Genomic DNA, 13,702 nt, shown 5'->3' with positions numbered 1-13,702 from the left:
AAAGAAATGACGATAAGTTAAAATTTACCAGTGCTCATCAAAAATGTGACATGTCTTTCATTCCGTGTATTCTGTTGATTCCCCAAATCTTAACTTATATGATGAAATTTTAACGAAAACACTGGTGTATGTTATGAATATATTTAAGTCAGAAACTATCTGGTAAAGACAAATGATTCAATTCAGTTGAGCTATCATTTACTAAGTGTAACCAAGCACCAGACACTAAACTAGAGAAACAGAGTACAAAGACGCAATGAAATGGATGCTACTCTCGGTGGCTCATTATCTAGTGAGGGTAGAGTGGTAAAGAAATAATTACAATACAAATTAATAGAGTAATGAGTAGAATTTGAGAAATCTCTACAACAAAGACCTACAAGAAATTGTTTACAGTTATAGTCCTCGCAACTCTGACATTTTCCCAAATGTAAATTACAAATGACTGGAAATACCAGAAACATGCTTATAATAAAAATGGCACTTATAAATCATCTTAAAAAATGAAATCCCTACCTTTGGGTCAAAATTGACACAGAGAAGACCATTTATGGCACTGAATTTAACCAAGGGTTGATTCAAATTCAATTCACAGATTTCATCCACATTACTTTTCCATTCATTATAGACATGATTTTCAAATTGATCAAGCAAAGTGGTCATTTCAACATACTTTTGATAAACTAAGGCATTATCAGGATTGCCCAAAAATCTGTAGGAATAAGGTTTTTCTACTGGTTTATACATATATTAGATAGATTTCAGCTTAATAATTGTATAGTAATACAATACACAATATAAAATATATAAAATATGATAATGCACTATAAACAACCAGGAAGAGAAACAGTCAAGACTAAATTATGCCTATGAATTGCTTTTGCTTTAAAAGATAAAGTTATAAGATGAATGAAACTCAAGATGTTACTAAATGTTGATAGCAACAAGCTACTGGCTCCTACGAAGAGAAGAAAAACGCAAAAAGACTGCATAATAAAAGCAGTGTTACTTATTGGAAAAAGGAAAAACAATAACAGCAAGAAACTCCAAACATGGTGGGTGGAAAGGACAAGTGAAAAGAAAAAAGGTCCAGAAAACATGTAAGCATATGAAATTCTAAGAGTCCCATTATAAATATTCCAAAACCATGGGAATGAATCCCTCTCCACAAACCCAACCAGTGAGAGAAGTGAACAGGGCAATGGCTTCCTAAGTGCTAATATGAACAGCTCACTCTCTTATATAAAACGTCACCCATACCATTAGAATAATTTGCCATGACCTAAGCTTAACTACTTACAGATAACGGAGAGATGCAAAGTTTGACCAAAACATTTGAAGTCGTTGGAGGACCTGTTGGGCCCATCTGATATTTCCTGAGGTAAATGGCATGTTCTTGTTAAGAACTACATGTCCACGTTCAATCTGCAAGTTGATATTTTGGTGAAGAGGAAGAAAGGGAACATTCAGTCAGAATGGTTTCCAACCTTGTAACCAATTGTTCATTTTAGTATTTTTACAGTAGTATAAAACATATGTGTTTAATCACTTGATTACTAGAAGAGTTACAGTCCTAAAGCAAGTTTACCATCTCCATGAGGAAACCAGTTAAATAAAAGCACAAAAAGGTAGTGCCTATATCTAGTCTTTAGATATAATCACAGAGTTCTAGTTGATGGTCATTATCTACAAAAATGATGCTGTGAATGTGTCCAACCTTATCCACCACTTACCTGTTTCATGTGTTCATTATACAATTGCTTACACACATCCAGCTCTGTATTAAACATATGCACTAGTGTGCTGTAATGTAGGCTGAAAATTTCCATGACAACTGGCTTCTGTAGAAAATTTCCAAATACGGTCAAAAGCTATAAAAATCAAAGTTAAGGCAACGTTAAGCACTATGAGTTTTTAACACAAATACCCAGCTCACAATGTCCCCCTTCAAATCTCTTACATGACTAGTTTAGAATCTTAAAAGTATCCTGTGATGCTTCAAAATGTAAAATGTATTTTTTGCATCTCCCTAAAATTTCTGTACATCCAATAAACCAATTCTAGATGTAAAATAATTTCCCTTTCTCAGCAGAAAGGAACCATTGTCTGTCTGCACTTTCTCCTCACAGCTAATATTATTTCCTGTTGGGTGGCAGGTAACGTTTCAGAAGACGCTTTGCAGACACAAGAATAGAAACAAGATTCATGTGCTTGTTATTGTTCTTCCCTCCTACATATGTATTCTTTAGATATAAATATCCATATATCCATATTGAGGCCCTCTAGGTCACAGCATGAATAATTATACCAGATGTGCCAGTCACCATGGACGCATGCCTATGGCCCCTGGTACATCCACGTGACCCAGCCACCCCCAACAGTGTCCTGGGGCTACAGTGGTGACTGTTACAAGGACAACCACTCCACAGGTGGACGACTCCTTTGACATGAATGTCCTGGCTCAAATCAATGCCTTGAGCTAATCAGATTCTTTCTCAGAGTCAGGGCCTGGCTGAATCCATGCTGGCTAAAATTATAAGTGAGCAGAAACTACTAGCAAGCAGAGGAAGCCAACTGATGGTGGGACAGCAGAAAGCAGACACACAGACTGAACAGGATCACATCACCAGCAAAGCAGGAGTGAAGTCTCACAAGCTCCTCTTGTTCAGTCAATGGAGTCCCCTAGATTTCAAACTTACCTTCACTGCCAGTGTTCACAAAGCTTAGTTATCCAGTGAGTCTGATTTTGGATTCCCATTAGTCTCTTGTTTACTACCCAGTGTGGATTCTTTTGTGTGCTAGCATAAAATAGCTCTTTCCTTGCAAGCAAAATGACATTTATTTGTATATAAATTTGTATAAAACAAATTTTATTTGTATATAACCAATGTTTCTATAGTGCTATGTCCCAGGAACTATACGTCAAGGGCCTTAAAAGTGCTGTTATTACACACTCCAGGTGAGGAAACTGAGTTACAAGGAGGGAACGATTTTCCCAAATAACAGCTAGTGGCGGAGCTGGGATTTGAAACCAGACAGTCTAGCATTTGGGTTTCTGTTTCACTGTGTAGCTTCTCATCAGCTAATATGCCATTGAAAGTTATATCATTTTGTCATCTGATCATTCTGTGTGGGCTTCATAATACGTTAGTTACTAAGCCTGTCATATAGATATTTTCTTTGAAAGAAGACATATCAAAACAACTAAGTATATTTACAGTGGCAGATAAACTGTATCCAAGGTCATGCCTTGTTTAGCAATATGGCAAAGGAGGGGGCTTTGTTCTTTTTAAGGAAATAATAGATGTTCCCTAAAATGTGTTTCACTTAAAAAACAGCTTTATAATAAAAATTTGCAAATATTTCCATAAACTACATTCACTGAAAATAAAATTACCATGAAAAAATTATAGAAACTAAAATGTAACTATAACTATACCTTAGGGGTCAATTTAGACAAACACATTCTGACTTTTTCTGGTAACATCAATTATAACTGCAGTAGAAACTGCTAAATATTTTTAAATCTACTACTCAGCTGCTACCTAGCAAAACGTAACTGATTAACTTTCTTCCCACAGTCATTTTTTTTGTTGAGTTTGGGTTTCAAATAAAATTTCTAAAGTAAACATTGTCTCATATCAAAAAAGTATACCCCAACAAGAATTTATAAGTATATTTATTTCACAACATTATTTTTTAAACACTTATCATATTGACCACAATGGAAAGAACAGTAGAAGTTTCCTAGCTACATCATATCTTGCCTACCAGCTTAGCGGTCCTTAACTCCAAGTTTTCAAGAGGAAAATATTCTGAGGCGAGGTTGTAAAGCCAAAAAGTAGTAGGAAAAGTCTCAAAGTTTTAGGCAATATACATTATTGTAATTGTTTGTCATCCAAAATGTATAAAAATTACCCTCCAGGAGGAGAGTAAAGGTCATTTCAAGCTCTTGCTTCTTTGTTCACAGTAAAACTAAAAGCTATTTTATGAAGAGTAGGGATGTTTTCTCTCACATTGACTTCAGGACTAAAGAGTAATTCCCACCACATGCTTCTCTTTCCAAATATCCCATCTGAGATCTGCAAGGTTTGCCTCAATTTTGCTCCACTTCTTTCATTGCATAATACAGCTTTTCATAACACTATTGCCATTGTTCAGTGTAGTACATATTTATATTTTTCCTAGGTGTGCCACTTTCAATGATTTTTAAAAATCCGTGGCCACCTAAACCACATACACTTCATATTTTAATAGTTTTCAAAGCTGCAGTCCTTTCTAGACAAATTTTTTTTTTTTTTTTTTTTTTACACACTTCGGTTTGCTTTCGTGTAAATTTTAGAGAGCCATTCAGTAGTATTTGTTTTTGTTTTTTGGTGAGCACACCTAGCACTTTAGATTTTGAAGTACTATACTTTTATATTAGAGTAGAACAGCCCTCAGTCCCAGTGCCCTTCCTGGCCACGTCTTTGACAATAGCAGGTATTGTAACAGTAGTCTTCAGAGAACAGTCTACAGATATTTTTCTTCCCAGGGACTAACAGTAAACGGTCAGAGCTCATCATCCTATCCCTATAGGTGAAATATTTTTCTCTGTAAGTACACACCCTTGTAATTTCTTCCTCTGCCATTACACTTGCAGCAGTTTACCCTCATCAGTATGTTATTTCATTACTTGAACTACCAGTCAGTCCACCTCACCTCAAGTAGTTATTAAATGCCACTTTGTACAAGTCACCATGGAAGGCAATCTATACAGAAGCTGTAAGATGATGCCACACCTCCGCCAAGCTTATGACAGTAGGATCTCATATTTGTTCAGTAAACAGGTCAAATATGTGAAAAGTTAAAGAAAAAAACCTTTTACCTAAGAGATTAAATTGTTTAGAAAAAAATTAACTGGCAGCTACTATAACAGAATTCATATTAATGGTTGTGAGAAAGAGAGACTTGAACTGAAAATGGCAGGAGCCTCTGTAATTGAGATTTCATTCTACATTCTTTTTTTGGTTATTTATAAAAGCATGAAAGAAAACTAGTTCCAGTAGCAAAGAATATGATAGACTATCACACAGACATTTAAAAAAATAATAGTTGAATTCTGTTATAAAGGCAAGAAAAAATTGTATGACTCTTTGTTAAGTGAAGATTACAGTAGAGGATGAAAATATAATGTCATTTTTGTCAAAGAGAAACAAGTATGCATATCTAGACAAAAAATAGTGGCAGTATTAAATATAATAATTATATATGACTATTATAAATGTTAGATATTAGATTACAGGTCATTTTATAACAACAGGCTGTATATTGTGGCTGATGGCACCTGAGTTTCACTGAAGAGTTCTTATAAAACAAAGAACTATTTGATGCTCATGAATTCTTTCTTTTTTTAATACTTTAAGTTCTGGGATACATATGCACAATGTGCAGGTTTGTTACATTGGCATACATGTGCCATGGTGGTTTGCTGCACTCATCAACCCATCATCTACATTAGGTATTTCTCCTAATGCTATCCCTCCCCTAGCCCCCAACTCCCTGACAGGCCCCAGTGTATGATGTTCCCCTTCCTGTGTGCATGTGTTCTCATTGTTTAACTCCCACTTATGAGTGAGAACATGTGGTGTTTGGTTTTCTGTTCCTGTGTTAGTCTGCTGAGAATGATGGTTTCCAGTTTCATCCATGTCCCTGCAAAGGACATGAACTCATCTTTTTTATGGCTGCATAGCATTCCATGGTGTATACGTGCCACATTTTCTTTATCCAGTCTATCATTGATGGGCATTTGGGTTGGTTCCAAGTCTTTGCTATCATGAACAGTGCTGCAATAAACATACTTGTGCATGTGTCTTTATAGAACGATTTATAATCCTTTGTGTATATACCCAGTAATGGGATTGCTGGGTCAAATGGTATTTCTGGTTCTAGATCCTTGAGGAATCACCACACTGTCTTCCACAATGGTTGAACTAATTTGCACTCCCACCAACAGTGTAAAAGCATTCCTATTTCTCCACATCCTCTCTAGCATCTGTTGTTTCCTGACTTTTTAATGATCACCATTCCAACTGGCATGAGGTAATATCTCATTGTGGTTTTGATTTGCATTTCTCTAATGACCAGTGATGATGAGGTTTTTTTCATGTTTCTTGGCCACATAAATGTCTCCTTTTGAGAAGTGTCTGTTCATATCCTTCACCCACTTTCTGATGGGGTATTTTGTTTTCTTGTAAATTTGTTTCAGTTCCTTGTAGATTCTGGATATTAGACCTTTGTCAGATGGATTGCAAAAATTTTCTCCCATTCTGTAGGTTGCCTGTTCACTCTGATGGTAGTTTCTTTTACTGTGCAGATGCATGTTAGTCTAATTAGATCCCATTTGTCAATTTTGGCTTTCGTTGCAATTGCTTTGGTGTTTTAGTCATGAAATCTTTGCCCATGCCTATGTCTTGAATGGTACTGCCTAGGTTTTCTTCTAGGGGTTTTATGGTTTTAGGTCATCATCCTATCCCTTACATTTAAGTCTTTAATCCATCTTAATTTTTCTATAAGATGTAAGGAAGAGGTCCAGCTTCAGTTTTCTGCATATGGCTAGCCAGTTTTCCCAACACCATTTATTAAATAGGGAATCCTTTCCCCATTGCTTGTTTTTGTCAGGTTTGTCAAAGATCCGATGGTTGTAGATGTGTGGCATTATTTCTGTTCCATTGGTCTACATACCTGGTTTGGTACCAGAACCATACTGTTTTGGTTACTGTAGCCCTGTAGTAGAGTTTGAAGTCAGGTAGCATGATACCTCCAGCTTTGTTCTTTTTGCTTAGGATTGTCTTGGCTACAACGTGCTCTTTCTTGGCTCCATATGAAATTTAAAGTAGTTTTTTCTAATTCTGTGAAGAAAATCAGTGGTAGCTTGATGGGGATAACATTGAATCTATAAATTACTTTGGGCAGTATGGTCATTTTCACCACATTGATTCTTCCCATCCAGCTCCTCATGAATTCTTTAGGTTAAAATGCTCAACTGGGGCCTGAGAACGCTGATGGCTTCACCACTGACTAGTCAATTCATTTACAGGTCAAAATCAAACAATATCTTTAAAAAAATCTGTGTCTGCTATATTGTTTGACACTGCCATTCTCAATGAATTATACCCATGATTTCTTAGCTCTTTTTCTTCTGATACTGAACCCTCCATCCCTCTTTTGGGATGTTATCTGATTATTAATTTATACTTGATTTGTAATTTTTTTTGTCAAGCAAGTTTTACATGGTGTTCCTATTCCCCATATTATAAGCTTTTCATATGGGGACACTATTGAGATGCTTTTCTTTTATGTAACTCTTAACTGTATTTCATCAATTCTGTGACAAGCATACTTTTATGTTTCAAAATCTCTGCAATTGAAATACATTATGCAATCAATGAAATTATAATTATTTGGCAGCATTTTTTAATTGTTACACAAAATAATGGTGTGTCTGATCATCAGTGATGTCTTATGCCTGGGTAAATACAGTATATAAATTGCTATTTGTTTCAGTCAGAAAAATAAAATAGGCAGATGAACCTAACATATCTAAACAATGGTAAATAAAAGAAATTCCTGAATTAAGGTATTTTTCACTTTTTACTGTGACTTAATTTTGAATCAGTATTTCACTGGCCAGGCCAAATTTTTTGTGAAGATAATGAGAGCTAAAACACTGTGAATGCAAGAAAAAGACAGTAACTAAATGTCCTAAAATCATCTTGTACAAAGTGTCATTATTCATTAGTACATTATTCAAAGTTTATTATTCAGTGAGCTGAATTTGAAGGGAATATGACTAGTTAACCTAGTTAATACTCTACCTGAATGAGAATTCACCCCTTTCATCTAACAGCCTATATTATTCATTAGTAAAACATTTTTTATGATAGCTTCTTCAGAACTAACCTTAAATGCAGCTTCTAAGCCATTGCAGTTAAAGAAAGCTTCACAAATAATTGTCCCAAGCCTTCTGTCAAATTCCAGAGTTTTGGACTTAAATGCCACATAATCACTTTCAAATTCCTGTAAAATTCAAAGTGAAATATTAGTGCATTGGAAAGAATCCAACAGTGAAAATAGCAATCACACAAGCGTGACCTTACTTTAGCTCTCTCTCGCCTTCTGAGTGAATTTATTTTTCATAGCAGGATTCCAGGGAAGATCAAGAAAGAGCTATATCTGACTGACTACAAGTGCCACCTTACAGAATCGCTGAAAGCTTAGTACTTTTCCCCTATGCTTTCCCAGTGCTTTTCAGTGGCTCAGGCCCCAACAGCAGTGCTTTGGTCCACGTGCTCACATAGAAGCCTCAGTCTCTCCTCCTTATCCCAATTCATTTTGATTATAAATGAAAAAGTGAAGTTTTTCAGAAAATAAAAAAGAACCTATCCTCATTATAACTTTAGTCCATCTATAAGTTTAAACAGGAAGGATTTTTGTTTGCTTTTTCACGGAGTTGAAAATCTACATGGAAACACTATTTCTTCAGGTGTAAACTGAAATCCACAGGTAAGAAAACATCATTAGTGATACAGAGGAAACAAATACTCTTACATTTTCCCAGTTTTTTATTAATATGTAGTTAACATCCCTCAGTTTCCTCCTAATACATAACCATGGTTATGTATGAAACGGTGAAAGAATAACTATGATCTTCATAGCATCACAGTTGAGTCTCCAGTAAAGAAATCCCAGGATTTCAGAAACATTTTGGTGCTTTACAGTCAAAAGGCCTCTGAAGTACACACAACAGATTTCTCATAATGAAGGCCTTTGCCACCTCTGTAAACTGAGCCTCCATCTATTAACAGTAATAACAGTAATAGAATAAATGACAGCTAGCATGTAAGTAATTCTGTTCTAAATGTTTCACATGATTAACTCACCTCTTACAACATCTCATGTAGGTAATATTTTTTTCCGCATTATAGGTGACAAAACAAATTCAGAGAAGTTAAACGATTCACCTAAAATCACACCACTGGTAAATGTCAGGGCTGGAATTTAAAGCCAGGCAACCTGGCTCCTGATCCCAGATGCTATGTTTCTTTGAAGGAATATACCTGCTAGGGTCTAAATGTTTTATGTCCTTGAAAAATTTTATTTTGAAATCCTAACCCTTAACACGATGATATCAAGAAGTGGTGCTTTCAAGGGTGACTAGGTAATAAGTGTGGGATCTTCATGAATGGGATCAGTGCCCATATAAAAGAGGCCTGAGAGAGGCCCCTCCATCCTTCTGCCAAGTAAGGACACGGCTAGAAAGTGCCATCTGTGAACCAGGATGTAGCCCTCCCCAGACACTGAATCTGTGGGAGCCTTGCTCTTGGACTTCTCAGCCTCTAAAACTCTGAAAAATAATTTTCTGTCATTTACAAGCTACCCGGCTTATCGTATTTTGTTATAGCAACCTAAACAGAGGGCACCTTATGCTGAATTTCACACACGGAAAAGCAGTGTAACAGCAAAGTTCTAGGACACTATGTGTCACACACCACAATGTTATATTTAGCATCAAGAAGAAGTTTCCACTTCTGAATTAGAGCCAAGCAATCTCTTCATTCAAGGCTCATTGGCTAATAAAGTAAACACAACTTCCCAACAAGTTTTAACAAGCCTAACATCCCTCTTCTTAGTATGGTAATAGAGAACATATGGCTTAAGGTCACCAAACATTAATTGAATATTCAGAAATAAGTATCTCAGGGAGAGAAAAATATGCTAGTCTCCCTCCCTGATATCTCTCCCTCACCCCCCTCCCTCCTCACTCACTCATTCCTGAAAACAAATTTAGAACTGCACATGGGCCCTCTCCCTTGGAAAGTCCCACAGAAAATTCATACTTAATTTGTTCAAGTACAAATCTGAACTCGTTATCTTCTCTACAAAGCTGCTCTTCTTTTTATACACCCTAATAGAAACTTGGGCAACCTCCTTGACTTCTCTGTCAAATGCTCTTCTAACTACCTCTGGAGTCTCTCTATTATTCTCCATCTCTCCACTATTCTCCATCTCTCCAGGATGCCCTTGGCCCAGGTCACCATTACTGCTCATCTGGATATCTGTTAACCACTTTCTACTCTTTGCCTCTAGTCTTATCTCTGATTCATCCTCCAATGGCTGACTAAATAATCTTTTTAAAAATAGAAATCTTATCATGTCACTTTCTTATTTAGAATCCTTTAACTCACAATCTTAATTCAGAATTGTCAGTTTCTCAGGATAATGTCCAAAGGTCTTAGCATAATCTATTACATAAGACCCTATGTGGTCTGGATGCCACTTACTGCTAACTATTCTGCCACCTCTCCCAATTTCACACTCTCGGATCCAGCCATGAAGCCTTATCACATTTTGTGTCTCTCTTTCACCCACTTCTCACCTGCTTCATTTCTATTTATGTTACAGGTCTCAGTTTACATTTCACCTCCTCTGGAAAGGAGGCCTATGTAAATGTTCTCAGAGCACTCTGTACTCTTCATACCCCAGCACCGGGCACCCATATGACAACTGCCTATCTACGTTCTCCTTTGGATTCTAATCTCTGAGCGTAACTGCCAGGTTTATTTATTTTTTCACAATTACAGTACCAATATTTAATAGAGTTCCCAGGACATACTTGTTTCTCAATAAATATGTATTACAGAATAAATGATGTGCTAGTATTATTCAGAAATCATTATAAAAATGTTACTGTATTCTGAAAACTGCATAATTGCCTTTATTAGCATCATGAGAAGCTATTGAAGGGTTTTAATTAGAGAAAAGCCATGGTTTGACTTAGTATCTAAAAGGCACTCAGGCTGCCATGTGGAGAATAAACTAACAAAGCCAAGATGGGGAAGAGGGAGCAGTTTGGAGGCAAGCACAATAATCCAAGTCACAGAAAAGACTTGGAAATACTTTCAAGGCATATCTGAAAGAACTGGATGTTTGTTGTGAGAAAATGAGCAAGATCACAGATGACTCAAAGTTTCTACGTAGCCCATTACATATACCATTTAATGAGTTGGAGAGACAGGCAAGAGTAGGTTTGGGGAGGGATAGGCAGGGGTTTAGATCTGAATGTGATTTTGAGATGTATATGAAATATCTCAGTGGAGACGTTGAGTAGGCAGTTGTGTTTGGCATGTGTTTCTGTGGGTACATAGAAGCCAAGAGTTGAGGCTTGAGAACCTCCACCTAGATTTCAGAGAATGTGTGGAAACACCTGGATGTCTAGGCTGAAGTCAGCTGCAGGAGCACAGCTCTCATGGAGAACCTCTACTAGGGCAGTGTGGGGTTGGAAAAGGGAAATGTGGGGTTGGAGCCCCCACACAGAGTCCCCACTGGGGTACTGCCTAGTGGAGCTATGAGAATAGCGTCACTGTCCTCCAGATCCCAGAATGGTAGATCCACTGACAGCTTACACCACACACCTGGAAAAGTTGCAGGCACTCGACACCAGCCCATGAAAGCAGTTGTCGGGACTGTATCCTGCAGAGCCACAGGGGTGGAGCTGCCTAAGGCCTTGGAAGCCCACCTCTTGCATCAGCGTGCCCTAGATGTGAGACATACAGTCAAAGGAGATTATTGTGGAGCTTTAAGACATAATGACTGTCTTGCTGGGTTTCAGACTTGCACGGGGCCTGCAGCCCCTTTGTTTTGGTCAATTTCTCCCATTTGGAAGGGGAACATTCACCCAACGCCTGTACCTTCATTGTATCTTGGATAACTAACCTGTTTTTTATTTTACAGGCTCATAGACAGAAGGGACTTACTTTGCCTCAGGTGAGAATCTGGACTGTGGACTTTTGTTTTGATGTTGAAATAAGACTGGGGGACTGTTGAGAAGGGATCATTTTATTTTGCAATATGAAGAAGGGTATGAGATTTGAGAGGGGCCAGGGGTGGACTGATATGGTTTGGATTTGTATCCCTGCCCAAATCTCATGACAAATTGGAAGAAGGGCCTGGTGGGAGGTGACTGGATCATGGAGCATGACTTTCCTCTGTTGTTCTCATGACAGTGAGTTTTCATGAGATTTGATGGTTTAAAAGTATGTGGCACTTCCCCCTTTGCTCTCTCTCTCTAAACACTATGTGAAGAAGGTCCTTGCTTCCCCTTCATCTTCCAACATGATTGTAAGTTTCCTGAGGCCTCCCAGTCATGCTTTCTGTTAAGTCTGTGGAACTGTGAGTCAATTAAACAACTTTCCTTCATAAATTACCCAGTCTCAGGTAGTTCTTTGTAGCAATGTGAAAATGGACTAATACACTACTTTAAAATCTTTTTCAAGTAATTCCAAAATCTCTATTATATTGGCATTGGCATCTAATGATTGTCTTTTTTTCACTCAGTTGAGATCTTCCTGGTTCTTGGTATACTAACTGATATTCTACTGAAATTTCATATTATTATAAGACTCTGACTCTTATTTAAACCTTTTGTTTTTGCTGACTTTCTCTGATACTGCTCCAGCCTCATTATAATAAAGTAGAGACAGTCCAGGTTCTCCACTTGGCATCTATTCATCCCCAAGGGTGGGCAGGGCTCCTTGTTACAGCTGGGCTGGGACTTCCAGTTCCCCATGTGGTCTCTACTGATGCCACAAGTGCAGGTGGCCTTGTTACCACTTGACCTCAGGGTGATAGTCTGGACTCTCCATCAGGTTTGCTCCAACATCAGGCTGGGTGAAGAAGGAAATCCAGGGTTCCCACATGGTCTCCAGACACCATAGAGAATGAAGTTAATTCCTGGCCAGGAGGGATGAAAATCATGGCTTCTTATGTAGTCATCTCTGACACCACCCCAGCAAGGGTGGGAGTTGGAGCATTTTCAGACAGACAGGGTGTAAGTCTAGGTTCCCCATTCACCTTTTCCTGGCAAGGGGAGGGGTGGGGCACAGTTTCTTCTGTGGTGTTTGGCTAGAGTGGAGAGATTATGGTTTGACAGATCTTCTTTTGTGCTAAGTTCTCTCCTTCTTGAGCCTTTGGCTAGGGAGAGATCAGGCTTTTACTGGCCTTTTTTTCTGGTCTGTGCCCACTGGCATTTCCTGGTTGCCAGTGTTTTCAGCTCCAAGTCTGTTACTTCCGGCAACAGGAAAATCCAGGGAACTCATCACGTTGTTGTTTCTTGAGTCCCAATATCCTTAGCCACTCTGCCTTTTTATTTTCACCTTTCAGATTCTTCTTATGTCTGTTTTATATATAATGGCCAGTGGATTTTTTTGTCTTTTTTTTGGCTCAGATACTGTTATTTCATTTCAGAAATAAGTAACACATATAGACACATTTCTCTTCCTGCCTGCCCAGAAAACCACTACCCCAAAGTAAGTTTCAATCTTTCCCATGTATGTTTTTATACTTTTGTTATAAACATCATAATATATACACATAAGTGTGCATTGAACACTTTTTCTTTACATTTCCTTGAAATACACTTAAGAATTCTGTCTTTCTTAATTGCTTACAGCACAAAGACCAGGCCTTCATGAGTAAGCTGAAATAGAGCACTGACACTAATATTAGACTAATTTATGCCCACAAAATGCTTTGGCCTAAAATATTCTAAGAAGCAAGGAGAACATCTGTCTTACCTCAAAAGAGCTGTTTATAAGCACAATCTCTCACTTACTTGCTTGATAGGGTCTTGGCTTAAGCCCCAGAAAGGATCAAACACATCATC

General features: G+C 37.6%; 1 protein-coding gene across 1 annotated transcript in view; it reads right to left on the bottom strand.

The window, feature by feature from the left end:
* DNAH11 (dynein axonemal heavy chain 11) overlaps positions 1 to 13,702 on the bottom strand; it is a 372,580-nt gene that overhangs the window by 324,520 nt on the left and 34,358 nt on the right. The window contains exons 9-12 of the mRNA XM_050784822.1: positions 7,942 to 8,058; positions 1,734 to 1,871; positions 1,301 to 1,425; positions 517 to 712 (exon numbers count right to left, since the gene is read on the bottom strand). Of these exons, the coding sequence (XP_050640779.1) occupies positions 517 to 712; positions 1,301 to 1,425; positions 1,734 to 1,871; positions 7,942 to 8,058 (576 nt within the window). The remainder of the gene's footprint in view (positions 1 to 516; positions 713 to 1,300; positions 1,426 to 1,733; positions 1,872 to 7,941; positions 8,059 to 13,702) is intronic.

Source organism: Macaca thibetana, chromosome 3, assembly GCF_024542745.1.
Source record: "Macaca thibetana thibetana isolate TM-01 chromosome 3, ASM2454274v1, whole genome shotgun sequence".
NCBI classification, from domain to species: domain Eukaryota; kingdom Metazoa; phylum Chordata; class Mammalia; order Primates; family Cercopithecidae; genus Macaca; species Macaca thibetana.
This window is presented reverse-complemented; position numbering and strand designations above follow the sequence as displayed.